The sequence below is a fragment of the Onychostruthus taczanowskii genome, unplaced genomic scaffold, assembly GCF_017590055.1.
Source record: "Onychostruthus taczanowskii isolate IOZ18803 unplaced genomic scaffold, ASM1759005v1 scaffold34, whole genome shotgun sequence".
Classification (NCBI taxonomy): domain Eukaryota; kingdom Metazoa; phylum Chordata; class Aves; order Passeriformes; family Passeridae; genus Onychostruthus; species Onychostruthus taczanowskii.
The window spans coordinates 159,427-184,868 of NW_024500794.1; the positions used below are offsets into that span (position 1 = coordinate 159,427).

The 25,442-nt window shown below is 54.2% G+C and overlaps 2 protein-coding genes across 2 annotated transcripts; both read right to left on the reverse strand.

The window, feature by feature from the left end:
• Positions 1-6,979: 6,979 nt before the first annotated feature.
• Positions 6,980-15,648, reverse strand: ENO2 (enolase 2). Its single transcript, XM_041410881.1, has 12 exons — positions 15,556-15,648; positions 12,597-12,688; positions 11,600-11,695; positions 11,253-11,311; positions 10,184-10,253; positions 9,881-10,014; positions 8,959-9,181; positions 8,310-8,507; positions 7,993-8,194; positions 7,674-7,782; positions 7,479-7,537; positions 6,980-7,142 (listed from the first exon to the last, which is right to left on the reverse strand). The coding sequence occupies exons 2-12, from the start codon at positions 12,679-12,681 to the stop codon at positions 7,073-7,075; spliced, it is 1,305 nt and encodes a 434-aa protein (XP_041266815.1). The 5' UTR covers positions 12,682-12,688; positions 15,556-15,648; the 3' UTR covers positions 6,980-7,072.
• Positions 15,649-15,946: 298 nt separating this feature from the next.
• LRRC23 (leucine rich repeat containing 23) lies at positions 15,947-22,263 on the reverse strand. Its single transcript, XM_041410974.1, has 7 exons — positions 22,159-22,263; positions 21,973-22,085; positions 20,885-21,138; positions 20,670-20,800; positions 17,271-17,407; positions 16,517-16,739; positions 15,947-16,233 (listed from the first exon to the last, which is right to left on the reverse strand). The coding sequence occupies exons 1-7, from the start codon at positions 22,261-22,263 to the stop codon at positions 16,195-16,197; spliced, it is 1,002 nt and encodes a 333-aa protein (XP_041266908.1). The 3' UTR covers positions 15,947-16,194.
• Positions 22,264-25,442: the final 3,179 nt, after the last annotated feature.

Consider the following 25,442-nt stretch of genomic DNA (forward strand, 5'->3'; position numbering starts at 1 on the left):
TTTTTTTTTTTTTTTTTTTTTCCCCTTTCCTCCCTCCTCCTTTTCCGCGCTCCCTTTCCTCTCGCGGCTCCGGAATAACCGGTCGGTGGCAGGGACCGCGGCTCCGGGAGGGGGGTGCGGCGGGGAGCGGGGCCCCCCCGCCCCGCGGCTGTGTCGCCCCCTCTCCCGCCGCGCTCAGGCGCCTCCGCCTGCGCCCCGCCGCCCTCCCATCGCTCCCACCGCTGCCCGCCTTAGCCACCTCCCATTTCCGAAGGGCCCAGAACGAGCCCCCTCCCCCGCCCCTCTGCTCCGCGCTCGCCGCCGCCCCTCCCCGCGAAACACCCCACACACCCCGCACCCCCCCAACCCACCCGTGGGCGGCGTGGGACGGGGGAGGAGGAGACGCGGGCGCGGGGCGAGCAACCGGCCCGGCCCCCGCCCCGGCCGCGCCTCGCACCGCTGGGCCCCCGGCGCCGGCACAAAGGCCGGGCAGAGCGGGGGAGAGCCCGGCGGGGCGTTTTTGGCAGGACGGGCCCGGGGCGGCCGAGGGCTGCGGGGGGGTGGCGGCCGGCCGGGGCTGCAGCGGGGCCTCCCGGGGGGCGGGGGCGGCGGCCGCCCGACGGGCGCTCATCGGCGTGCGGCCGCGCGCGCATCCATCCCCCCCGATCCCACTTCCCATCCCCCGCCCGGTTGCCAGGCAACGGCACAAAGGGAGCGCGAGCCCCGTGCGGGGGCCGCTCCGCGCTGCCCGCACCGGGCTGCGGCCCCCCCGGCACACGCACACACGCGCGGCGGCGGCGGCGGCGTGCGGGGCCCCCCNACGGCGCGGCCGCGGCAGCGGCGGGATGCGGGATCCGGCTGGCGCGGGCCTCGCCCGAGCGGCGCCACATCGCCCCCCCCGCCGCCTCCCGCGGCCGCACGGTGCGGGGGAGCGGCGGGGCTCAGCCACAGAAACGTGAAACATCCCCCCACGGCCGCTCAGAAACGCGGCTGGCTCCCCTCGCTGGCCAAGTTCATGGCGTCGATGGCCATTTTGGAAAAGCTGCTGTCGGAGGAAGGGCTTTGGGAGGGAAGGGGGAGCCCGCCGGCTCTGTCACCCGGCCAGCCCGCCCTGGGGCTGATCCAGCTCCAGCCGCTGCCTGCTGCGGGAGCACGGCCGGCGGAGCGCGGGGCTGGGGCCCGAGGAGATGCCTCAAGTGCTGCCCTTCCTGCCCCCTTTAGCTGCAGAAGGCACGGCAATCATGGGGGCAGGCCTGGAGCTGTGTCTCACACACATGAACACGGCTGTATGTTTAAATAAGGGAGCCTTAGTGGGCAGATGGGCAAGTTTCACTCTGATGGCCTTCAAGCATAATCCCAAAATATTTCCTCAGCAGGACCTCTCAGTGAGCAGGCTGGATGGCGTGCTCTCCACGGGCTTTTATTCAGCAATTCTCATTGTCCGTTACATGGCTCCGAGCACTATTTACTGTACGGCGTCCAAACTCGGCACTGAATACAGATGTGGTCCTCTCCTCGTGGGGGTTTCAGCAGCACTATTCACTCCAAGGCTTTAAAAATCATTAAGAGCAATGTCCCTTCTAAGCTGATGGCTCCCATTGCAAGTGTTCCACACCCACTTCCCAGGGGTACCATGCCATTTTGGGGCCTCGCTATTTATCCTGGATGCAGAGTTGCTCTCAGTGCCTCTCAATCCCAAGCCAGCCCCACTGGCATGCAGCACCCTGTTGCACAACATCAGCGTGCTTCGTGTCTCTAGCTCTCATTCATTCTCACATCCACCCTTCTCCCCAGCCTGCCTCTTTGTCCTGCCCCTCACAGGGAGCCTCTGCCCTGCCAGCAGTAATCCTGAAGTGCTGTGGCTCCCTAGGACTCTCTGGTTCCCACACCTGGCATGGGAGATTGAAAAAGCCATGGCTAACGTTTGCAAAAATGCTTACTGGCTTTTGTGTGGTCAGTCCAAAACATTTCACCACACCGATTTGGAGAGGTGCTCTGTGGAATAGAGCACCCTGTGGAATCCCAAGCACAGGGGTAAGCGTTATCTGCTTCACAAAGTGCCTCACCAAGCTGAGCCCCAGACAAGAAGACAGAATATTATTATTGCTGTTGAGGTGGTGGCGTTTGCAGTTGTCACAGCTGCTTCAAAGTGTCGCCTTTAGGAGCTGACAGCCTTGCGTCCCGCGCTCACAGTGTGTGTGACCCTTAGAGGCCAAAGTGATGATTCATGAAGGAGGAAGATCTTGTCAAGATCCTTGTTCTCTGGATGCTGAACAAAATACCCAGATCCCCAAGGTTCGTGGTTTGAGGAGAAGCCTCTGTCTGTGGCAGCTGCAGTGGTTGGTATTGCTGAGATCTTCTGGATGAGGAATGTGTGACACCAAGTTTATATAACCACAGTGTCAAGCCCCAAATGGTTTTCATGTCATCATCTTCCATAACCAGGTCACTTGCTTCAGTTCAAAAGCTTGACTTAAATATTAAATTTATTATCAAGATTTTTAGTGTCATTTGTTATTTCAATAAGTGAAGAGGCAGAGACTCCAACACCTTGTGAAAATCATACTAGGCTTTGGTTTACTCCCAGAAGGCAGCCAAGGATGGCCTGCACTCTTAGTTTATGAAGAGACATCAGAGGTGATTCAAAAGAGAAGCAGGATCAGGGCAACCATTCCTTTTCCCCACTTACAAATGCTCACAGCCAAATTGCTGCTAGGTCAAGCCACACTCTGCTCTGTTTCAGGGTGGTAAGCACAGGTGGAAAATAGACAAGAGAACCACGAGTGTTTGTGTGTGCTCGTGCAGCAAGACCAAGGTGGGCTGGCTGCAGAACGTGGGAAATAAAATTATCTCACCTTTGAAATCAACAGATTGAAGGCCCTGGCAAACCAAGAGCATTATAGCTGTGTCTCTTCAGGATGGGTAGTTTGTGAGCCAGCCAGGAGCCAAACTTCCTGGGTTGTAGCTGGTCCTCCCTCGGATTAGGGAGATAGGACATGCCACCTCTCCAGCCACACCATCCCACTGCTTTCCAGTTCTACCAGGGGACAAACAACAGCCTGCAAAAGGAGAGGCCCTGGCTGGGATGTATCCTTCTTAAGGAAATACAGCACAAGAGAGGTGCTGATAGTCCTGTGGGGGAGGGAATGAGATAAGGTAGGTGCCAGAGCTCATGGCGTACAAGGGGAGGTTGAAAGAAAGGGTTGTTTCTTTCAGCCTGGAGTAAAGAAAAGTTAGGAGGTAACCAATTACTCTTTGGCTTTTTTTTCCCCTTTGGTATGGAGGGCTACAGAGAAGTGAGAGCCAGATTCTTCTGACAGATACACAGTGAAATGCCCATGAAATTTGCAAGAAGGGAAATTGTGACTAAAGGGAAAACCTTGTCCCTAAAGGTAGTTCAGCACTGACAGAGGTTTCAGGAGGGGCTGGGGAATCTCCTCACCTTCAGATGGTTAGAAACTGCCTGGCCAAGGCCCCAAGCAGCCTCATCTAGGTCTGGAGCAGGCCCTGCTGTTAGCAGGGGTTTGAAGTCTAGACCTCCAAAGTCTCATCTGGATCTTCCTGTGAAACTCTTACTCTAAAAACACATGGAGCCCCACTTCCCTTTTGACACACAGCATATAGTAGTCTCCTTGACAGAAGGAATAAGGAAGCAAGTTATAGCTGCTTCCACACCGAGATACACAATGCTCTAGTATGCTGATTTTTGCCTAGAGAGCCTCATAATGTCCTCCTGCCAACCTGTCCAAGCTGCCTGTATTTAGTCTTCCAGCAGCAGAGACAAATGCTCTCCTTTTGATTAAGCTGCCCAGCACCCCATAGGAATTACCCAGCACCCAAATTTTTTGCCTTCTTGTCAGATGTTCATCAAGACAGTGTCCCTGACAGCCTCCTGTATGAAAGGTATTGGTTTCTCAAGGTTGGACAACGTGCCGCTGTTCTTGAGACAGGCAAGAGCATACTAGAGAAATTCGGTAGCTCTTCATCATTAAGGCTTTTCTCTGCGCTCTACAACAAGCCTAGTTCAGTGACACCTCCCCTCCAGCTCATTTATGGGTGCACACACGTGTTTAGAAAAAAAAAAAGAAAAATTCTGCAGGCGTTGGGGGGGCAGGGGGGAAGAGGCAGCAGCTAATGTTAAATTATCCCTTTAACAGCTGTACATTGCTCTGCAAATGTAATTTAAACAGAGTACGATTTGAGAGGTAAAAGACAGCAAATCCAACAAATGTTTCCATTCACAGATAGCGTCACATTGCCAGCCCATCCCCGTGCTGTTACTCTACTCCGACTGCATTCACATTACAACACAGCAATCTGATGGAGACATCAGCTCATACAACAGGAGTCCTCACGTGCGGGATCAGCCTTGGACATTCCTACCGCAAAGGAACTGTAACCAAATCTCTGCCGCTGAGCATATGCATCTTCGGATGAACGGGACGAGGAGAAATATTTGCAGTGACCCAAACAAACATACCAGCATCACGTATTCCTTCTGTACATTGTGCCAGCAGTGACGAACTCTTTTGATTTAGAAAAGGCACCAAGGTGAGGTACTGCTATAGAGGGATGTGTTCCCATCCCCTCTGGCTTTCACACACCTTCCCTGACACAGGGACGTGGTGATGCCTCCCTGGCAGAAACTCTTGACTAACAAATTCTTCCCGCACTGTAGGGACACGTACACCACTTCCCTGCTGTCGCAGCCTGGCTGCATTTAAATGGGCAACGCCGGCTACCTTGGGCACTTCATTGCCTTCCTTGCACAGAAAAGGACGAATGGGAGGGGTGGGGTGGAAGGGGAGATGCTCTTGGGAATATGAAACGTAACAAAGTTGTTTTGTTTTGTTTTTTTTTCCCCAAAAAGAAAACTGCCCTGATTGCTAAGCAGTAGCCATACTGTTCACAAAATCCCAGTATCTAAAACAAAGGAGCAGTGAGGTGTACAACGGGAAAAGACAGCCCACTGGCTGTACCCAAAACGCGCGTTCCTTCAGGCAAACAGCGCTGTCACGCACACAGCCGCTTTTGCGGGAGCCGTGACCGCGGGGAGGCTCTGGGGGCCGCAGGAGCCCGCGGGGTCCGGGGGGACGCGGGGCGGGGGGAGATGGAGCGGAGCCTTCCCCCGCGGCACCCGGCTGCGGCCGGGGCACAAGGCATGCCCTGCCGGGAGATGGGCACTGCTGATGCCCTGGAAACCAGTCCTGTCTCTGCCCTCGCATTCCCCCTCCCACCCTCTTCTCGGTTCTGGGCATGTGTGCCAAAGTCTTTGTCTTCCCTTCTTGGACTTAGTGCTTAATCTGTGCTGTTTAGTAAAGGATCAGCAGTGAAATGCCAGTGGTTTAAAGTTCTGTCTTTGGATTTTTAAGTCTGTGTCAGGACACTGTCAAGGGGGATTGGGACTTACTGAGCAACCTCAGAAACAAACTCAGACAAGAGTTAAGCAAGGGTCTGGAAACTTTCTGTAGGGAGGTGGGGCAGGAGCTGAGTATGCCCAAGAACGTAGTAGGGTTACTGACGTGAATATAATGGTGGGCACGTATAATGGGTTTTACCATTTATTCTCCAGTTGTATTTCTCACAGTAGCACCCCCAACCCCCCGCCTTCCTTTGAGTCAGTCCAGAACAAAGCTGTTTGTTGAGCAAGCGCTGGGATTTGCTGGCACCCAGCCTGCTGGGGCACTGGCTGGAGCACAGGCAGCTTTCCCCAAGTACTGCTGAGTTGCCCCTGTGAAAAAAGATGGAGCTGAGACTACCCATCCCACCTACACCTCCAGTCACTGCCCTACACACCCCTTTTGGGGGAGGACAACCAGCGTTTTCTCTCTCAAAGACTTGCCATTTCTGTCCAGCATCTGAGTCCAGCAGACAGACGGCTGGGGGCCCACCCTGAGGCCTGTACATCAGTGGAAGGCACGATTAAAGTCCCTGCACAGCAGATCTTCATGCAACACGGTTTGGTGAAGATGACGGGGGCAAGTCATCACACATGCCTTCCCTTTGGTGTTTCCCAGCTGGTGGCCAACAGAGCAGCCTGGCTGTGGGACAAAGCTGTGAAAGCAGGTGAGAGTGGCTGGGCCTTTTCTTCCCCTTGCCAGTCCTCTCTGCCTTTTTTTTTGTTACCTTTCCTTGTGAGCATCTCCTGCACTGGTGGCAAAACGTCCCCACTTCCCCAACACTGGTAACTAGAAATAAACATCAGGCCAAGTCAGGAACTCAGGTGTGAAATACATTTTAATAGAGTTTAGGGATCTGTAGTTTGTCTGTTGCTCAGCTGAGCACGGGCTGTCCAGAAGGTGAAGCAGACATCGTGGGCAGAGGGGAGGGTGAAGGAGTGCAAGAGGGAAGGGAACAGAGAGAGAAAGGTCACAAGAAGCAAATGAGAGCGTGGGTTTGCTCACGGATGTGCTTTAATACATTGCCCCGCAGTACTACGTGCTGAGCCAGAGACCGACAGCACGCACACGCACACGCAGCGCGGCACAGCAGCGCACTTCAACACCAAGCACAGCCCAACACAGCACAGCCCAACACGACACTGCCGGGGTGGAGGCGGGGGACGCGCGGCTCCCACCGGGGCTCAGTGCACACGCACGCCTGGGGCACAGGGACGCCGTAGGCCGGGACACGTACACACACCTACACACATGCACAACGAGGGCGAGCCGCTGGCAACACTCGCTGGACGCGGCCGCCATGGCGGCAGTGTCCGGGCACGCCGGCCGGCGCACACATGGTCACCGCACATGCTTGGGCACGCCAGGGAACGCGCTGGGCAGCCGCTGCCGCGCTCTGGCACGTGAGCGGAGCGGCCCAGGCGTGGCCCTGCGCGAACAACAGAGACGCGCAATGCCCAGGTCCGGGAATGCTTACGACCCCACAGCGAGGGACGGGGTGTAGGCCGCTCTCTCATCCTTCACCTGGGTACATCTAGCCAGGGACACCCGAACTCGAGGGGTTTCGAGGTGAGAGGAAACCAGGTGACAGAGTGGGGAGAAAGAGCAAAAAAGGGAGCAGTGGAGGGAAAGGGGGGTTCAGAGTCTGTGAGGTGGGAAAGAGCAGCAGGGTGGCTGTGCCCCGGGGACAACGTTCAAAGAACACTTGGGTTGCGAAAGTTGTGTCCGGCGAAGCGTGCTTCATCGCCAAGCTCTTCCTCAATCCTGCAGGAGAGAGACAGCACACATCAGGCCCTTGTAGTGAGGGAGAATTGGAGGCACCAGGGCTCTGGAGAGGCAGCTCATCAGCAGGAAGCTGACATGTGCCCTAGGAGCTCAGCTCCTGCCAGCTGCTGTGACTGCAGGGCTGCACCCTCGTGCCAAGGAGGAGGAAAGGAGTCTGCCCCAGAGACCTCCCCGGGATCCTACTGTCATCTCTGTGCCTTGTCTTTTTAAAATTTCACCCACAAGCCCCATCAACCCTCAGGCTTTCAGCTTCTCCCACCCAATTGGTCACTCCCCTATTCTCTCTTCTGCATTCCCATCCCTGGAGCCCCTTACCTCATGAGCTGGTTGTATTTAGCCAGGCGTTCAGACCTGCAGGGAGCACCCGTCTTTATCTGTAAAGCATTCCCCAAAGCAAACACTGTAAGACACTGTTATGACTTGTACCAGTTTCTCATGGCAGGGCAGGGTATTCTGTTTTGATATCCCTTTGCTTTCCTCCAGGCCTGTGCATGCCTGGCTTTCACCTACCTGCCCAGTGCACAGTCCTACAACCAGATCAGCAATGAAGGTGTCCTCAGTCTCCCCAGACCGGTGGCTCACCATCACACCCCATCCATTCTCCTGGGCCAACTTGCAGCTGCAAGGAGTGAGAAATGCAGTCAGGTAGCTCCTACTCCTCCAACTACCACCTGCACAGGGTAAGATTCAGGCACACTCTGCTCCCACTCTCAGCATCCTACACTTTGGTAGAGACACAAGTCTGTTCACCCAGTGCACAGAGTGACACCTGGCTGTGGTTCATCACCAACCCATTCACAGGACAACAAGGGCAGTGGGCTGGACTCACGCTTGGATGGCCTCTGTGACAGATCCAATCTGGTTGACTTTGAGCAGGAGGCAGTTGCAGGCTTTCTCTTCAACAGCTCGCTCGATGCGCTTGGGGTTTGTCACTGTCAGGTCATCTCCCACTATCTGAATCCCCACATTGGCAGTGAACTTAGACCAGGCCTCCCAGTCATCCTGGTCAAAGGGATCCTCAATGGAGACCACTGAAAGGACAGCCGAAGAGGCACGAGTCAAAGCTGCCTCCCTTCCCACCCCTAAAACACAGAGGGTTTGTGCAGCCCCGGTGCTGATTCCCTGCCGCCCTACACAGCAGCCCACCTGGGTAATCACGAACAAAGCTTTGGTAGAGGTCACCCAGCTCGTCCCCAGAAATGTAGCGGCTTGGGTCATCTGGGGACTTGAAGTCCAGGTCGTATTTGCCGTCACGGTAGAACTCAGAGGCTGCCACATCCATACCGATGACGATCTTGTCTGTGTAGCCGGCCTTGTCAATAGCTTCCTTGAGCAGCTCCAGAGCTGAGGGGAGAATGGCAGTCAGGAGAGTCAGCCCATGCAGAGAGCTCTGCCTTTTGGTGGGAACCTCCCTTGGGAAGATCCCTAGAGCCACTGAGAGTCTGGTGCTGTGATGGAGAAGTAGAAGGGAGCCCAGAAGGCAACAGAAACATGCCAAGGAGCTGTAGGGGCTGTGTCCAAAGGGACAAGGAGGAATTAAAATGTGATTCCACAGCTCAAAGACAAGTTTGTGGAAGGCCTCGTAAAAGCGTGCACACACATAAAAGGTTTGTGTGGAGAGGCTGTGGCAGATCAAGGCCACCCCAAGGAGAAGGAGCTTAGAAACATTCCCTAACACAGGAGGTCAATGACACTGAGGCATCATCTTTTGAATCAGTCTGGGGAATGCTGTGAGCTGGGCAGAGGAACCCATAGCATTGCAGGCAGGGGTACCCCATCTCTGTAGGGCTCTCACCTTCGCTGTTTTCCAGGATGTTGGGAGCAAAGCCTCCCTCATCACCCACATTGGTAGCATCTTTGCCATACTTCTCCTTGATGACGCTCTTGAGGTTGTGATAGACTTCAGCCCCGATGCGCATGGCATCGCGGAAGCTTTCGGCTCCCACAGGCAGGATCATGAACTCCTGCATGGCCAGTTTGTTGCCTGCGTGGGAACCTCCATTGATCACATTGAAAGCCTGGAAGAGTCCATAAGAGAGTCAGAGCTGAAGGAACTGGTCTTGGCACCCCTGAGTGGTGGCTCTCAGATGTGTCACCATGCCCGTACATGCCACATCCCACAGGGGTGTGTAAAAGCACATCAGCTTCAATCATCAGACCAAAGACACATAAGCCTGGAGTCTTCCCTCCAGTAGTGGCTCAAACCACATGGTTAGGGAGGATTTTCCCACCTGTTTCTCTCTCAGACATCTCCTGAGTTATGTGTGTTTATCTATGCTCTGTTTATCTGTATGTGTTTATCAACAGTGCTGTCAGTCTCTCTTCCAGGACCTTTTTTCTTGTTTTCTTCACAAACTCCCTTTGTGAAAGAGTTTCTCAAGGCAGTTTCCCCCTGGTGTGAAGATCCATATGCCCTTATTTTGAACTGTGCCCCACAGGGTTCACATGATGCCCTCTGCTTCTTGTGCTAAGAATGAGATCTTCAGTCAGCCCCCCACCACAACCTCTCCTGTGTCCTCCTCAGGCTCCTTTTTTCCCATTGAAACTTGACAAATCTCAGGCCTTGGTTTGCTTCCCTGACAACTGCAGTGCACTCACCTGATGTTTCAATCCCATATCCCTTCCTTATCTACCTCCCAACACCTCTGAAGTTTCTTTTGGAAACAACACTCTTTTGGAGTTTGTGAAGGTGGATGTCAAGGACTGAGGAGTCTTACTGGCACAGGAAGGATGAGGTCAGAGTTGCCGGCCAGGTCAGCGATGTGCCGGTACAGGGGCACATCCTTCTCCGCAGCTCCCGCCTTGCACACGGCCAGCGAAACTCCCAGGATAGCGTTGGCGCCAAACTTGGCTGTGGGCAAAGGAGGAGATTGACTTTTTAGGTGGCAACATCCAGCCCAGTGGGTGGGTGCCCTTGCCAGCCCAGCCTTGGGCTCGTCACAGTTTGGACAGTGCCCCCCTCTCCAGCCCTGCAGCCTCCCATGCTCGTAATTTCCCAGCCAAAAAGAGGGATGAATTACATTTGTTCTCTGTGCCGTCCATCTCAAGCATCAGATTGTCTATCTTCTCTTGATCCACAACAGAGAGGCCCTGCAAGAAGGAAACAGCTCCTGAGAAGGAGATGATTGGAAGAGCTGCTGGCTCTGATGAGCGGGAGAGGAGGCGTTGATGGAGAAGCTGGGGGAAAAAGGACCTTTTCAGCTTGTGGGGGAACATATACACACAAAGCTCTGGAAACTGGTGCCGTGGTATTTAGTCAGGTTAGGTAACCCTGATGGTGTTGCTGCAGTGCAGTGTGGATGTACCCGTGGTGGAGAGGGGGTCACCTGCAGCCCAGGTAATGCCATGCATTGCTGGGGACACAGGACGCCCCTGGGGGGTTACCCAGCCTTTTGGCAGCTTCCAGGGAGCTTTGTGGTGCTGTGGTCACACAGAAGCTAGGCAGAACAACAGAACATGCTCAACCTCAAGCAAGCGAATGTAGACTGGATGGAGCCATCCCCAGGAGTGAGGTGGAGAGCAAGATTAGAGCCAACACAGGCAGCCCTCCACCACGCTGGGTGTTTTTCATGGGTGGAGAGAACTGGGCTCTCAGCCAGAGCCAGCCATGGGCTACATAGGGTGTATTATGTGGCTTTGGCTCAGCTCTCCTCAAAGCAGGCTCCAGGTCTTCAGGTGTGAACAGGCTGCAGATGTGACACCACTGCTCTGCAAGGCTGTGCCAGACCCTGCACAGTACAACCATTGCTCATCACACCAGGATGAGGCCACAGCATGTGGATGTGATTCAGTGCTTGAGGGGGAGCACAGCTGAAAGAGGGGGTGAGCTCTACAGGAAGCACCGAGGGGAATAGTTAGGCTGCACAGATGCTGCAGTGGACCAGGAAGAATTAAATCCTTTCCTCCTAGAGAAAAGATTCCTGTGGACACACACAGGCATGGGGGAGCAGGAGGGGTGTGCCCAGGTTCACAGAGAGCATCGCTGTGTCTGTTAACCCAGTGAGATGAAGAGAGGCAGAGACAGAGATCAGGGGACAGAGATGGACCAGAGTAAGCATTGGACAAGGGGGAACAAAGAGAAATCCTTACAGAGCCCACGAGAGCTGGGGCGACAGTGCTGTTGATATGATCCACGGCCTGCAGGACCCCTAAAGAAGGGAAGAGGTAGAGAAACAAAGAGAGAAAGAGAGAGAGAGGTTTGTTATGCAGTGACTGAGGAAAGAGGGAAGGAGAGGACCAATAGAGAGACTGAGAGAGGGAGACAGCAAGGGAAGATCGAGTCTGATCTTTCACTTTACGCTAAGTCTGTGCCTCTGTGGTCTCCCTGAGGGCAGTGGGACACATCTGTGTCACACCAGTGGGTGGGCAGTAGCCTCCAGCAGAGCCCCACACACAGGCAGCCCCGAGGATGAGCTGTGGATCAGGCATGTCCCCACCTTTTCCAAGGAAACGTGACTTGTCATTGTCTCGCAGCTCCAGCGCTTCGTAGATACCAGTGGACGCTCCGCTGGGGACGGCTGCTCGAAACATGCCTGGGAAACAGCAAAACAGGGGCGTGAGACAAGCAGAGGGTGAAGAGGAAAAGCCCTCATGCACCTGCTTCTGCCCTGCTTACACAGGAAAGGATGCAGCAACTGCTTGTGTAAATGGATGGCCCCACTGGCTGGCTGCTCGTGGCTGGTCTCCCTAGAGGTGGAGCACCTCAGCAGAAATAAATGCACCCAGGGCTTCCAGGCTGAGGAACTTGGATGTCAGGCACCCAGAGATTCACACTGATCCCAGAATTGTGTGTGATGGGTGAAGTTCCTCAGCCCTCCTCCTAGTTCCAGAAGCAGCCTGACTCACAGCCACCCTCAGCTTCCTCCCCCTCAGACTGAGGTTTCTGCCTCACTGAAGAAGGAAGACAATGGTTGCATGCCTGCTCTGGCCTCTCACTGCTCCTCACCCCTCAGCCCAAGCAGTTTTGGGCCCTGTGCAAATGCAGCTCTTCCAGCTGAGCCCCATGCATGGACATAGCTGCACAGAGATCTCAGGAACAAAGCTTTACCTCTGCCATGAGCACGGCCATGGATGTGCTACCAAACGTCTACTGTGCCTCAGGACTAAAAGCACAGCTGCAGCAGGGGTACAATGAGAAGATGCAGACATTTATGATAAAAAGACCTTCTGTCCCTGCTATGGGCAGGTACATGGCTCATGTCACATGCAGGACAGCCAGGTGTCTTGTCATGATTTGCCCAGCACGTGTGCAGAGTTGCTGAGCACAGGCACAAGCAGAGCCACGAGCAGAGTTTTGGTCTCTGCCTCTTCCCCTGACTTGTTGTCTGCTGGGGTTCACCCGTGAGGACCCTCCATGCTCTTGGCGTGCCAGGCCGCTGCACAGCACCAGCTCTGGGCAGGGCTTGCCCTCTGTCTCTTTTCTCACCCACATACCTTTGTGTGTGTAGAGGTCCACCTCAACGGTGGGGTTCCCACGGGAGTCCAGGATCTCACGGGCATGAATCCTCTCGACGGCCATGGTGAGTCTGTGGAGAGGAGAGAACAGGATATGTTCAGCTCTGAGAGGCTCCAGGATGTGGTGCTCACCCCTTCTACGTCTAGACTGACAGAGACAAGGCAATTCAAGGAAAAGTGACCTTAGAAATTTGGGCTAAAACTATTTGCCCTAGGAAATTTATAAATTCACCCAGACTACAGGAATCTATATACATTTTTCCAGGAACTGGTTATCTGTTTGAATTTGCCTTGTCCCTCTGCTGCAGCTGACAAACTAGGAGCACTCTGCCTCTCCCTGCATCACAGCGCAGCGCCCGACACAAGCCTGGATGGCAGGGATGGGGAGGGTGCCACGGGCAGCAGAGAGGGAGGGATCAGCTGGCACAGCAGGGAGGTGCTCCCGGCTCTGGTGTCAAGGACAGGGCAGCAGCTCCTGGCATCTCCTGTCCCCTTGCCGGGAGGCGAGGACAGCGCCTGCCGGGCCAGACAGCAAGCGGTGCTGTGTCCCTGTGCAGCGAACGGGGAGCCAGCCGAGCGTGGTGGGCAGGGCAGGGGGCAGCCGGCCAGGGGGGACCCCCAGCCCCGATCCAGCCCACGGCAGGGGGGCCATCCCAGCCTGGATGTCCCAGATCCCAGCCATGCCCCCCTGCCAAGCGCCTGCTCAGTGTCCCTGTGTCCCTGTGAGCTGTGGGGTCAGGCTGTGCCAAGGCGGCGGGAGCGTGGAGCCTGGCAGCCTGAGGAGCCATCTTGCTGAAGGCCACGGTGCCTCAGACGTGGCAAAGAGGGCTCTGAAGGGAGGGGGCACCTGGCCCAGCTGCCAACCCTTTGCTCCTCTCCTGAGGCAGGGAAGCAGATGAGTCTGGGCTGGATCTTTGCTGGGTGGGGGGCAGTGAGGAAGCCTAGTATTTTGGGGCACCTGGTTAAACCTGAAGTAGAAAACATGCTGGTGGGTAATGATGGCTGTTTGAAAGAGCTTCTCTTGCTGCAGTTTGCTCTCCAGGGGTTCCAAATCAGCTCCTCATGCCGTCTTCTCTTTCCCCTGGCTGTGGGGCTGTGCTATGCTGGGGTGCTGCAATGAGGCATGTGTCCCCCCCATGCTCCCAGCACTGCCACGTTTTCCTCCCCTGGCTCCCACAGATGATTCCCTCAGCTCTGAGCAGGGCTGGCAGAGGCCAGAGCAGCCACAGAGCTCCAGCCAGGACCTCCCTGTGGCGTGTGCGAGCAGGGGCACAGCCAGCACAGGGTCTGAGCACGAGGGCAGGGGAAAATGAGCTTGAGCCAGCACATTCCAGCACCGAGGGGAGCTGAGAAGCAGGATGGGGAAGCTGGAGCCAGCGCTCGACGCCACTGCCCTGGGTGGGTGGAAATCACAAGGGCGTGAGGAAATCGTGCTGCTGCTCTGAAGTTTCAGCCAGAGCTTCTCGTGTGGGGAGTTGCGGTCAGCGACTCCAGGGTTCTCTGGAGGCTGCACAGGGCCCTCCACCATGTCCATCTGGGCTGGGATCCCCCATCAGCCGCTTTGGCAGTGCTCCTCACGCCATCTGGCACACACCACAGGAACTTCCTCCAGAGTCGTGCCGGCTCGGCCAGCCGTGAGCTTCCTTTGCAGCAGTGTCCTGGCTGTGACTCAACAGCCTCCACGGGGTACAGAGGGACAGGACCCCGCTTAAAGTCATCTTTGACAGCACACCCGTGCCAGATGCTGTGGCTCTCTGCTTATCTGGTCACGTTGTCCCTGGTCACATCCCTGTGGTCGCATCCACCTGCCCCTCTTGGAGCCAGATCCGAGGAAGCCAAATGACATGCCCAAATCCAGCCTTGCCTGCCCCACCCTATCACTTACATGATCTTCTCTCCCTTGTAGTCCTTTAAAGCCTTTTCTCCACTTGTGTTGCTGCCCCGTGTCCCCTGCCTTTGCTCTCTTTTGAACAGAACCACCCTGAAATCCCTGCTATCAGCTGCACTGTCCTGAAAGGAGGTCAGAGGCGGATAAGCTGGGATAAGGGATTGGGATGGAGCCATAGCTGGGAAGCCACAGACCACATCCAGGAAGAGAGAGGAGGCTGTGCAGCCCCCGTGAACAGGGGCTGGGCAGCGTACGCTGGGAGGCTGGTGCTGCTGCAATGCCTTCCTGTGGAGCTGGCGCTGGCAGCAATTCCCTGTCCCTGCCAGGCCAGCACGGTGGAGACCTTTCCCCCAGAGCACCGCCAGCACTCCCGTGTGCTACTGCCATTCCCCCGGGCTGGGCACTGCTCCCAGGAAGCCCGCACTGCTGCAGTGTCGTGACTGATGCAGCTATTGCTTGCCTGCCTGTCACCTCCTCTCCCTGCTCTCCCCCTCCCCTGTGGTGTGGGGCTGTGCAAATAGGAAAACATCCCCTCTTCTCCCTCCCTCTCCCTGAGCGTCCGTGATTTTGTCAACACCTCGGGAGGCTGGGGGGGCTGGTCCGCTCCGAGGCTGGATCCTTTCCCCAGCGGTGCCCCGACTGAGCGTTGCCTTCTCCCCACTACCACCCCTCCCCCGGGGAAGCTCCATCCCGCAGCACCTCCCGGCAGTGCCCTTGGGAGAACCACCTATCCTGGGTGGTTGCCCCCCCCTCCTGAAATTCCCTGGGTTCACGTCTGAAATGATGATTGCCGGGAGGGGAAAGGGGGGGGTTTGGGAAGGAGGGAGTACCTGAAATTAAAATATGAAAGAAAAGTCAGAAGGATGGGGGTGAGGAGACAGAGGTGGGAGGAGCAGGGGGAGGAAGTGAGGGGAGTTGAGCTGTTAATGCCGCTCACCGTGGTCCTTCCCCGCAGGGACCCCAAAGTGCGTGTGGGGTTTGGAGGGCACAAGGTGGGCAGCAGAAACATGCACGCAGTGAGGGGTGTGCTGGCCGTGGGGAGACACTTACCTTCCTAGGGCAGGGGTGGACGAGAGACTGAGAAAGTGCTGGTAGGAAGGAGAGAGGACGAAGCTGAGGAGGGATGCAGGACCTCAAGGGGAGATGATGTGTCCTCTAAGCCAACGGTGGCGGCAGCAGCAGGATGGAGACGCCCCTGATAGGGCCGGGACAGCAGCATGTGACCCAGAGCTGCGATGAGTCAGGATTTAGCAAAGCTTTGCAAACAGCACGTAGGGGATGGAGAGACAGAGAGAGGCAGGCAGCAAGGGATAGACGTAGACAGATGAGGGTGAGAGAGCCAGGGAATAGGAGTGGGTGTGCAGGATAAACAATCCCAGTCACTCCAGGCTCATTAATTATTTTTATTCAAATCAGAAAATCTTGCAGGGGTTTTGGGAATCAAATCGAACCACAGAACCTGTAACTCTCCCCTTTCCCCTCTTAGGCCTACTGAGAACAGACCACAGTGCAGTGACTGCAAAACACTGCAGTGCCTCAGGGCAGGACCAGGGTGGGTAGCACTCCTCTTTTCTCCAGAGGTAAAATGAGGTGAAGCTGGTACCTACAGCTCTCACTTTCTCAGCCTCACAAACAGGGAAAGGCATCACTACATCTTGACAGCCTCTGGGAACAGGTGTTAAAAATGGGTCACTCAGCCACTGTATTCTCAAGAGCTTCTTCCATTTCCTGAAGAAGGGAGGAGGGAGAAGTTAATGACTCCATGCCCAATGTCTCTTCCCGTTTCACTGCCCTCTTTTGCTAGTGGGGTCATGAATGGCAGCAGGGTGGCATGCTGGCCACCACAACCAGGTTGCAAACACTGGCCTCTTTTTCAGGCTCTTGTGCTCTTGAGATTGACATCCCTCACCCTTCTCCTCATGTAATATAGTGGAGGAGAGGCTTTATCAGCATGCTTGGTCCTTTTTCTTTCTCTCCACCTCCTCTAATCCCTGCACTGCGTTGTTCTCACCTTTTCTTTTTCCTTCCTTGTCTGTCGGATTTTCTTGGCCTCTTCCTGCTCCTCTTCATCAACCAATTCCTTGTCGAGGCGTTGCAGCTGGGGCAGCCGGGACAGGACCTGCAGCCGGTAATCGGGTTCTTCAGCACACGGATTGCCCATCAGCACCAGTGCCTGCAGCATGGGGAGGACGTGCAGTTTTTCCACCTCCTGAAAGCTTTTGATCCCATTGCTCCTGAAGAAAAGGAAGCACAGGGGAAGGAGACCGGTGTGAGTAGTGAAATCCCTTTGGAACAATAAGTGGACAAGACAGAAAAAGCAAAACTTAGCAGCATGAGGTACCATAGGCCTTAGACTACAGATCTGTCACCTAAGATCCAGACCTGTCAGCAGCTCCCCAGAGTGAGGCACAAAAAGGACATCTCTGGATTCCTCTGTGCTCAGCCAGGCATTGACCCGTGTGACATCACCATGGCCCTGCATGGCAAACACTGAGAACTAAAGGGCATTTGCAGGCAGAACCCAGAGAACACACTTTGAGGGACCCAGCTGACTGGAGAGGCTGATATTTTCTAAGAAGCCCAGGAAAGGCCCTGGCTGTTACATCCTAGACAGCTGCTGAACACAAGTTAAGGATGGTAAATATCAACCCATCCCTACCAGGTCTTCAACTTCCAAAAAAAACCCAGAAAATCCTAAATATCTAAATGGGAATGCAGTCTGATGAAGGGATCTCTGGTCCCAACACAGAGCAGGGAGGACCCACCGTAGATTGAGGTACTGCAGGCACTTCATGCTATTAGAGAATCCATCCAGGGCCTCAAGCTTGTTGTCACGCAGGTGCAGAATCTCCAGCTGCTCAAACTCCTCAAGGCCTTCAAGGCTGCAAATGGTGTTCTTGGCCTGAGCACCAGGGAGACAGGAAGAGAGAAGGAAAATGGGGACACAAAGGAGAGGGAACAGCAGTTATTTCTGGCCTTTACATCTCTTTCTATCCTTCAGACTTCCTACCGTTCATAACACAGCCTTGTCTGAAGCTCAGTCAGATAGCTCAGGGTCTTGGCCAAGTGGGTTCTCAGGATTCACATTCAAGGACCAAAAGTTTGCTGAAAAAGTGTTTCCTGAAGCATTGCTTGGTGTCTGAGACAAAACCAGCCCATGTGAACACTCCACTGCACCCCTTTCCAAATTTGAGTGCCAAATTTGAGCCTCAGAGAGCAACAGCATGGAGGGGAAAGCACACCTGAGCCTAAAATTAATGTGCTTAAAGGATGAGTAACCAGCTCCTCTCAGTCACACAGTCCATGCAGTCCAGGCACCTTCCAGTAGCTACTTCCCTTGTGGGGAAAATCTATGACCAAGAAGTTCCCTTCACAGAATTCACAGAATGAGTAGGTTGGAAGTGACCTTAAAGATCATCGAGTTCAATCCATGCCCTAACACCTCAACTAAACCATGGCACTGGGTGCCACATCCAGTCTTTTCTTAAACACATCCAGGGATGGTGACTCCATCACCTCCCTGGGCAGACCATTCCAGAACTTTATCACCCTTTCTGTAAAAAACTTCTTCCTAATATCCAACCTGTATTTCCCTTGGCACTGCTTAAGCCTGTGTCCTCTCATTCTGTCAGTCGCTGCCTGGTGAAAGAGACCCACCCCACCTGACTACAATCACCTTTCAGGAACTCATAGAGAGTGATAAGGTTTCCCTGAGCCTCCTTTTCTCCAGGCTAAACAAGCCCAGCTCCCTCAGTCGTTCCTCACAGGGCTTGTGTTCCAAGCCCCTCACCAGCCTTGTTGTCCTCCTCTGGACATGCTCAAGCATCTCAGCATCCCTCCTAAACGGAGGGACACAGAACTGGACACAGCATTTCTACTCCTCTGGGCTGTCTTACTTCAGGAAGCTGAAAATTCCCCATCACTGAATTTCGCTCACTTCACTGGGATGTGGGTTAACGAAGCAGGGAAATACGGAAGCTCTGAATTTCAGGTCCTAGTTTCACAGCAGGATTTCGGCTGGAAAAGACCACTAGAGGTCTCCTGCCCAAGCGGAGGCTCCCCGCAGTGCCAGCACCTCCGCTCTGCTCTGTCAGGCTGCTCCCCGCCTTGTGCGGCCAAGTTTGGAGCATCCCTGGTGATTATCGTCTCCCCGCCACGTTCTCCAGCCTGCAGCTGAGCAGGGCTTTCCTTCGACGTGGCTCGGGGCTGCAGTCCCTAAGCATGCTGAGACCTGAATGCAAAACGGGATGAGAGGTGCTGTTGTGCTCTCTCTTCCTCATAGGTACCCAAGCAATGACCTGAGCAATGCCTGAGACTGAAAAAGGGGCACAGGCTGAACTGGTGGGATAGGAGAACATTTTAGGGCTGAGTCATTCAGGATGTGGACATTTTGTAGGAAAGAAGGATTTTCATAGAAACTGGACAACAGAGAATCTGGACCAGCTGGGCCAAGTAAAAGGAGCAACACCAGGACAAAAAGAGGAAAGCTGGCTATTTAGTGAAGGCCACATGAGCAGATTTATCAGTCAGGAAGGATTAGAACATTGTACCTCAGAGAAAATTGTGAGCTGGTGTGGGTGGGGTGTTCACTGATCACTGGTTTACAAAAGGAATAGTAACCTCCCAACACTCTCACTTTCTTCATCACTTCAGTGTGAATTGTTTTACCAGCTCTAGCCTTGCCAGCACTAGCAGGACAATGCAGAATGAATATTTTTCAGAGTTGTTCCAATTTTCTCCCCTAAATCAAACAACATTCTGTCTGACACACCATCACTGTCCCTTGGACACCAGTTCTTCACCCAGATGTGATGCCACTGTTTCTTAGGGAAAGCTACCATACATTGCCCATGATCTCCTCTCCCCTTCCTGCACACTCCACCTTTTTCTGGTTAGCCTTTGCCACCACTGCTGCACCACGAGCAGGAGCTAACACAGCCCTACTGTGACCCTCAAAAATGATGCAGGTGCCACACAGCACACAGCCTCCTCGTAGTCTTCCTAGTACATACCATTTTTACATAAGAAATTTCATCTGTGAAATGTCATACATTGGCTATGTCATACATTAACCAATTTACCAATTCCTTAAATTGAGCCCTTTGTCTTGAACCCTGTCCTTGAGGAATCAGCTGCACTGACCCAAGGCTGAAATAACATCAGTCTTTACACAGAAACCAAAGCATTACTGGGGGAGATTTCCCTGCAAGATGATTTGATGGGCAGGTAGACATGGGAGACAAATTCAAGCCCCAAGGATTCTTGTGAGTCAGTTGTTCTAGTTTTAACAATCACCCCTTGCAACTTTCCTGTTTCACATGGGCAGCTCAGAAACCCCTCAGTCATGCCAGGAATCCTCTCAGCAGAGATGCTCTGTTTGCTTCCCTGCAATAACTCACTAAGGTGACTGGGTATGCCTTGAAACGCTGTATTGTATCTACTGACTGATCCACTTCATCCATTCTTGGAGCACCTCCAGTCACAAAATCCCAGTTTTACATCAGAAAATTGTAGACAATCTCAGCAAGCAATCTCCTCAGTGTTTTCTGCCAGAGAATCTTGATGAAAAGAAGCCACATAGTTTTTGAAGGCCTTTATCATATTTAATTGCTTTTCAAGAGGTAGTGACTCAGGACATCTGTTTAGTCTTTGCAAGCTGTTGCACAGTGTGATCCATGGGGCTAAGCCATACATACTTTCTTCACTTCCATTTCTAGGAGTAAATGCTTCCTTGAAGTAATTGTTTATGATATTAAGAAACTGCTTCTCCTATCTTAGTTTCACTATTGCAATATTGAATCAATTTCTTTTTTGGCAGCTGTAGGTGTGAGTCACATAATTGTTCTGGCTTTAAACCAGTATTTGATTGGGCCCATCAAAGAGGAGAAAGAGGCATTGCCTCCCTTTGTCACCCAAAAAGCAAAGCTGTTGCTTTGCCCAGTGATCTCCAGTGATCCCAGGGCACATGGAATACAAGCTTGCCCAACACTGCCTGAAGGGAAAGCTGCCCTCCTGCAGGAGGCTGTGAGGGAAGAACCCGATGCACCCAGCATGGACTCCTCTGTGACTCGTGGTTCATGGCCACTCCCTTTGTGCTATCTGGGCTGCAGGTGCTGGGATCTGCAGCAGCTCTGTCCCACTCCCCGGGCTGGCTGATCCCTTACCAGATAGAGCTTCTTGAGCTTGGAAACACCGAGCCCTGCTGTGGTCTTTATCTTGTTTCCTCGCAGCTCCAGGACTTGCAGGCTGAACAAATGGTCGTGACTCAGGCCCAGAACTGTCTCGATTTTATTTTCTGAGTGCCAGAGGAAGAAGAAACAAGAAAGTTAATTCCACCTTTCCAAGAGAGTGTCCCCACAAGCCAGGTAGCCTGTATCACCTTTCAGGCTGAGGTTGGATAGGAGGGGGTGAGTAATGCCCTCAAAATCCATGATGTGGTTGCGATCAAAGCTGATGACTTGGAGGTAGGGCAGCTCCTGCATGCTGGCACTGGTGAGCAGGTTCCCATCCACCTTCAGCCAAAGCAGCTGGGTTAGGCTGCTCAGTGGGGACAAATCTTTCAGCTTGTTCTTTGACAAATCCACATACCGCAGGTGAATGAAGCTTTCGAGGAGGCTGATGTCTGTCAGGCCCCTGAGGGAGAGTGAATGTGAATGAAATATCTCTCATATTTCCCCACTACCATCTTTTGGGTTGCTCCTTGCCACTACTGGAGGGAGGGCAACCATCTCTCCTACTTCCCTGCTGTCCTAGATAGCCCTGCTGAGAGAAGGAAGAAAAAGGCAGGTGATAGGGACAGGCCTATAAGCAAAGACAAATGGTAAGATTGGACCTGCTTTCCTGGCAGAGGGAGTACTTATTCCCATTGAATTGTATCTGTCAAGAAAGGGCACAACCAGAGCAGAGAAAAGGGTAAGTTTTGGGGAGGAGTCGGTTAGACAATAGTGTCAACACAAAGGACTGTGTGGAAGGACTTTTCTAGTGGAAAAAATAAGTTGAGATACCCTGTGAGGCTGCTGAAAGAAACAGTCTTAATGGGGCCTTGGTTAGGTGGCTCTGCTGGGGAAGCTGAGGCTCCAAACTGTCCCAAGGCCATTGTGGCACAGTACTTACAGCTGCCTGCCTTAAGAGTTAGCAGTTAGGAGGACAGATGCCAATGGGTATTTCTCAAAGTGCCTGTAGGGAGGTCACTCTGTTCAGGCCCTCCTAGGAGCGCACAGTCCAGAGTGATGGGCAGGCTGCCCTCAGCCCTGGGGGACACTGATGTTCCCAGCAGGCCAGGGCTGAGGATGGACAGGCGATGCTGAGGCACGGACTGGAATCCAGGTGGCTGGAGAGCAGGGCCTGGATACTCCAGCAGGGCCTGGATACGCTCCTGCCCCACATGGCCGCTCACCAGCTCGCGGCACAGCGGCTCCACGGCCATGGAGTAAGGGGCTTCTGCCGGCTCAGGCATCGCACACTCACTTGTCTTTGGCTTCAAACTTCACATAGGCGTGGGCCAGCCCGTTGCCGGTCTTACTGAGAAGAGAGAGGCCCGCCTTGAGGTCTTCCTCCGTCAGGGCACGGGGAACCAGCTCCTGGGAGAGGAGAGAGCACAACGCCAGCGCTGGCCCAGCCACAGCCGGGCGGTGCTGAGGGCCTCCCCCTCACCTTTTCTTCCTTCTTCTCCTCATCCTCGTCCTTCTCCTCCCCCTCCTCCTTCTCCTCCTCCCTCTCTTCCCTCTCCTCCTCCCCCTCCGGCTCCACGTCCTCCATCCTCCCGGGGCAGGCCGCGCTTGCCGCCTCCCGCGGCGCTGGCCGAGCCCCGGCCGCTGCCATGGGAACGGGGGCGGGCCCGGCTCCCGGGCGCGGTGCGGAGCCACCGCCGGGGCGGGCCCGCCGCTGTCCGCAGCACCGGGGCTCGGCGAGCTCGGAGCGTGTCCCGCCCTCGCCACAGGCGCTTTGCGATCCCGCTCCGCCTTCCCGGCTGCGTGACATCTGCAACTGTTAGCGTATCCAGAGAACCGAAGGGTTTTTTCGGTGGGAAGGGACCTCTGTGCGCACCCAGCTCAAAACGGGGCCGGCTCAAAGTCAGGCAGGGCTGCACAGGGTGGCGGGCACTCGGGCGGTGAATGCCTAATTAACTCCTAATTTACCCTCTAGTAAATGTTTAATTAACATGCTCAGCAGAATTAGCCTTGGGCTCTGCATGAAGCCTCCCCGAATATGAGCACGTGGATGCCAGGAAGGGGTTTTTGGGGTGCGCTGCTCCAGCCCTGTCCTCCAGGCTGTGACACTGGGAAGGGTTGAGGCTGCCTGTGCCCAGCCGATGCCAGCAGCACTGGGTGTTTACCAGCCAGGAATGCTGCTCAGAGCTGATGGTCAGCCGTGGTTTGCAGTTAATACAAAGTCCAAGGCTCTGCTCCCTTTCCCTTCAGTGCACTTTGCTCCTTTGCAGAGCCTGGATAACGCTAGTGCTAGGTAAGCTGGTCCAAGCAGAGCTGCTCACACAACCATCAGCCACTGCCCTTCCTGCAAAGCACCCCTGCGCTCAGGGCTGCACAGCAAGCTGCCCCCTGCCCCGTCCTGCTAGACTCCCCGGTGCCGACCCCTTCTCCTCTGCTACACATCTGAATGTGAATTTGAATTCACTCCCTGCTCATTATCACACAACCACAGAATGGTTTGGATTGGAAGGAACCTCAAAAATCAGTTCATCTCAATTCCCCTGCCATGGGCAGGGATGCCACCCACTAGACCAGGTTGCCGAGGGCTCCATGCAACCTGGCCTTGAACACCTCCAGGGATGGGGCAGCCACGACTCCTTCGGGCAACCTGTTCCAGTGCTTCACCACCCTCAGACTAAAGAATTAATCTGCATATGAACACTTCCTTTCCTGCCTTTGCTTCCTGCCCTAAACATTCCCTAATTACAGAAGGAAACACAAATCTTTAAACTGGAGAAATTTTATTTAGATTATATATATATATATATCCCAAACCTAATTATCCTCACAATTAGGGAGGGTATGTGCTAAAAGTGGCCCGCACACCCACACAGGAGCACAGGGTGATGGTGGCAGGAGGGGGAGCCCAGGCAGTATCCACTTCCAGGCCCGTCCCAGGAGCCATCAGCCCAATAAAGACCCATTTTGAGGAGCACAGTGGCAGGTGGGAACACAAATTAAGGACTCAGAGAAAGGAACACCCTGTCCAGCCCCATCCCAGGAGCCTCAGCCCCAGAGCACCTTTAGGATTAGAGGTGTAGCTGTCTCCAGGGGTGTGGGACACAGGACGAGACGCAGGGGAAGAGCATTTGGGGATTGCACAGGACTCATTAGGGAGTGATTAGGGCAGGAGCCAGGGGTGATCTAGGTCACACAGAGAAACAAATACAGCATACAGGAATAAAAGGGCCAGTCATGTGTCAATGGTTTGTGATGATTTGTCCACGTCCTGCACCTGATCTGCGCAGCCTGTCGGGTCTTCCCACGAAACTCCTTTTGCACTTTGCCCTGCGTGAGGAACTCGTGGTCAGAGCACCACAGGGAGCTGCTGCTGGGGGCTGGAGGGGCTGGGATTGAGGGGCAGCTTCTGGGCACTGCCTGAGGCCAGCTGCTGGAAGGAGACACTGTACACGTGTGTAAATACTTCTGTAAATACACAGATATACACGGACACTCACTAGTGCACCTCCGTCCTGCTCAGCTGGAGCAGAGTGTGGGATGAGGCTGCCAGTGCTGTGTGGCAGTGCTCTGTGTGGATGGATCTGTGTGGCCAGCCATGGCTATGTTTAAGTCCAATATATTCAGAGTAACAGAATATTCTGAGTTTAAAGGGATACCCACAAGGATCATTGAGTCCAACATGTGTGTGGTGCCTACTGGGAATACAAGCTCAGCCTGGCTATTGTTTGGGGCTGAGGATGCAGAGCCATCGCAGCCTCTCTCAGGCTGTCACATCTGGCACAGTGCATTTTTCTCCAGCAGCAACCTGTTTTACATCCAACCACTACAATTTCTTGTGGGGATCTGGCAGTATTTCCACTCCAGAAAGCTGCAGTCTTGCCAGGAAGCAGACAAAAAGAAGAGAAACAAGATCTGGCACTCCTGCTGATATAGAAATTATTTTCCATGAGTTTATTCCTCATTAAATGAATGTTTTCATGCCCCTGCATTCTCTCAAAGCAGCAAGATCAATGCCCAGCTCCCATCTGTTTTCTTCTATGTAGGTCACTCTCCTGGGCTCTTGTGCTGTGGGCAGGGCTGGGCAGGAGCTGGCAGCAGAGCTGCAGCCAGTGGCCCAGCCCTGAGTGATTGTACCCAGTCCCTGCAGCCTTAGGACCACTGTGTGCCCCTGCTGCATCACTGCTGCTCTGCTCTGTATGACCCAACAGCCCCAAACTACAGCCATGGCCCAGCAGCCTCTCAGAAACACGTGCTCTGGTTGTAGAAAACCGTTTTCTGTTGGTTTTTTTTTTTTTTTTTTTTTTTTTTGCCTTTAAATTATCCTCCTCCTTTCCACATCACTCTGCATACATACAGAGCTGGGAGCTGCCACCTCCTTGCTGCTGTCAGGCTCTTCCTTCTCAGACCACCTGATATCCCAAGGAAGGAGATCCCTCCCACCCAGCTGGGAAGCAGGAAGCTCTCCCAGCAGTAGCAGGGCAGGAGTCCCCACTACATCAGGCTTTTTCCTCCTTGCTCCTCAGCTCCAGCCCCTTATCCCTCAGGTGATGCTAGCACTAGCAGCTGGAACACTGCCCATAGGCTCCCAAGGATGTACTGCCTCACAAATAAGCTCCTCCTTGTGAGCCACTTCTTTTTCATCATCCTCAGCACTACCAAAAAAAAAAAAAAAAAAAAACAGCAGCTGGGAAGTAACATCAAGTCTTGCTTCCTCACCCAGCAGCACATGGCTGAAAGCAGGCAACAAGCACTGCCCCAACACAGGGC

What these genes read in the sequence shown, in the direction of transcription:
- ENO2 (XM_041410881.1), bottom strand. Translation starts at nt 12,681, where the DNA reads ATGGCCGTCGAGAGGATTCATGCCCGTGAGATCCTGGACTCCCGTGGG. An exon ending in GGACCTCTACACACACAAAG is followed by an intron (nt 11,696 to 12,596) that starts GTATGTGGGTGA and finishes GCTGTTTCCCAG; the next exon opens with GCATGTTTCGAGCAGCCGTC. An exon ending in GTCACAGAGGCCATCCAAGC is followed by an intron (nt 7,783 to 7,992) that starts GTGAGTCCAGCC and finishes CACTCCTTGCAG; the next exon opens with CTGCAAGTTGGCCCAGGAGA.
- LRRC23 (XM_041410974.1), bottom strand. Translation starts at nt 22,263, where the DNA reads ATGGAGGACGTGGAGCCGGAGGGGGAGGAGGAGAGGGAAGAGAGGGAG. An exon ending in ATCCAACCTCAGCCTGAAAG is followed by an intron (nt 20,801 to 20,884) that starts GTGATACAGGCT and finishes TCTGGCACTCAG; the next exon opens with AAAATAAAATCGAGACAGTT. An exon ending in AGCTCAAGAAGCTCTATCTG is followed by an intron (nt 17,408 to 20,669) that starts GTAAGGGATCAG and finishes CCTGGTGCTCAG; the next exon opens with GCCAAGAACACCATTTGCAG.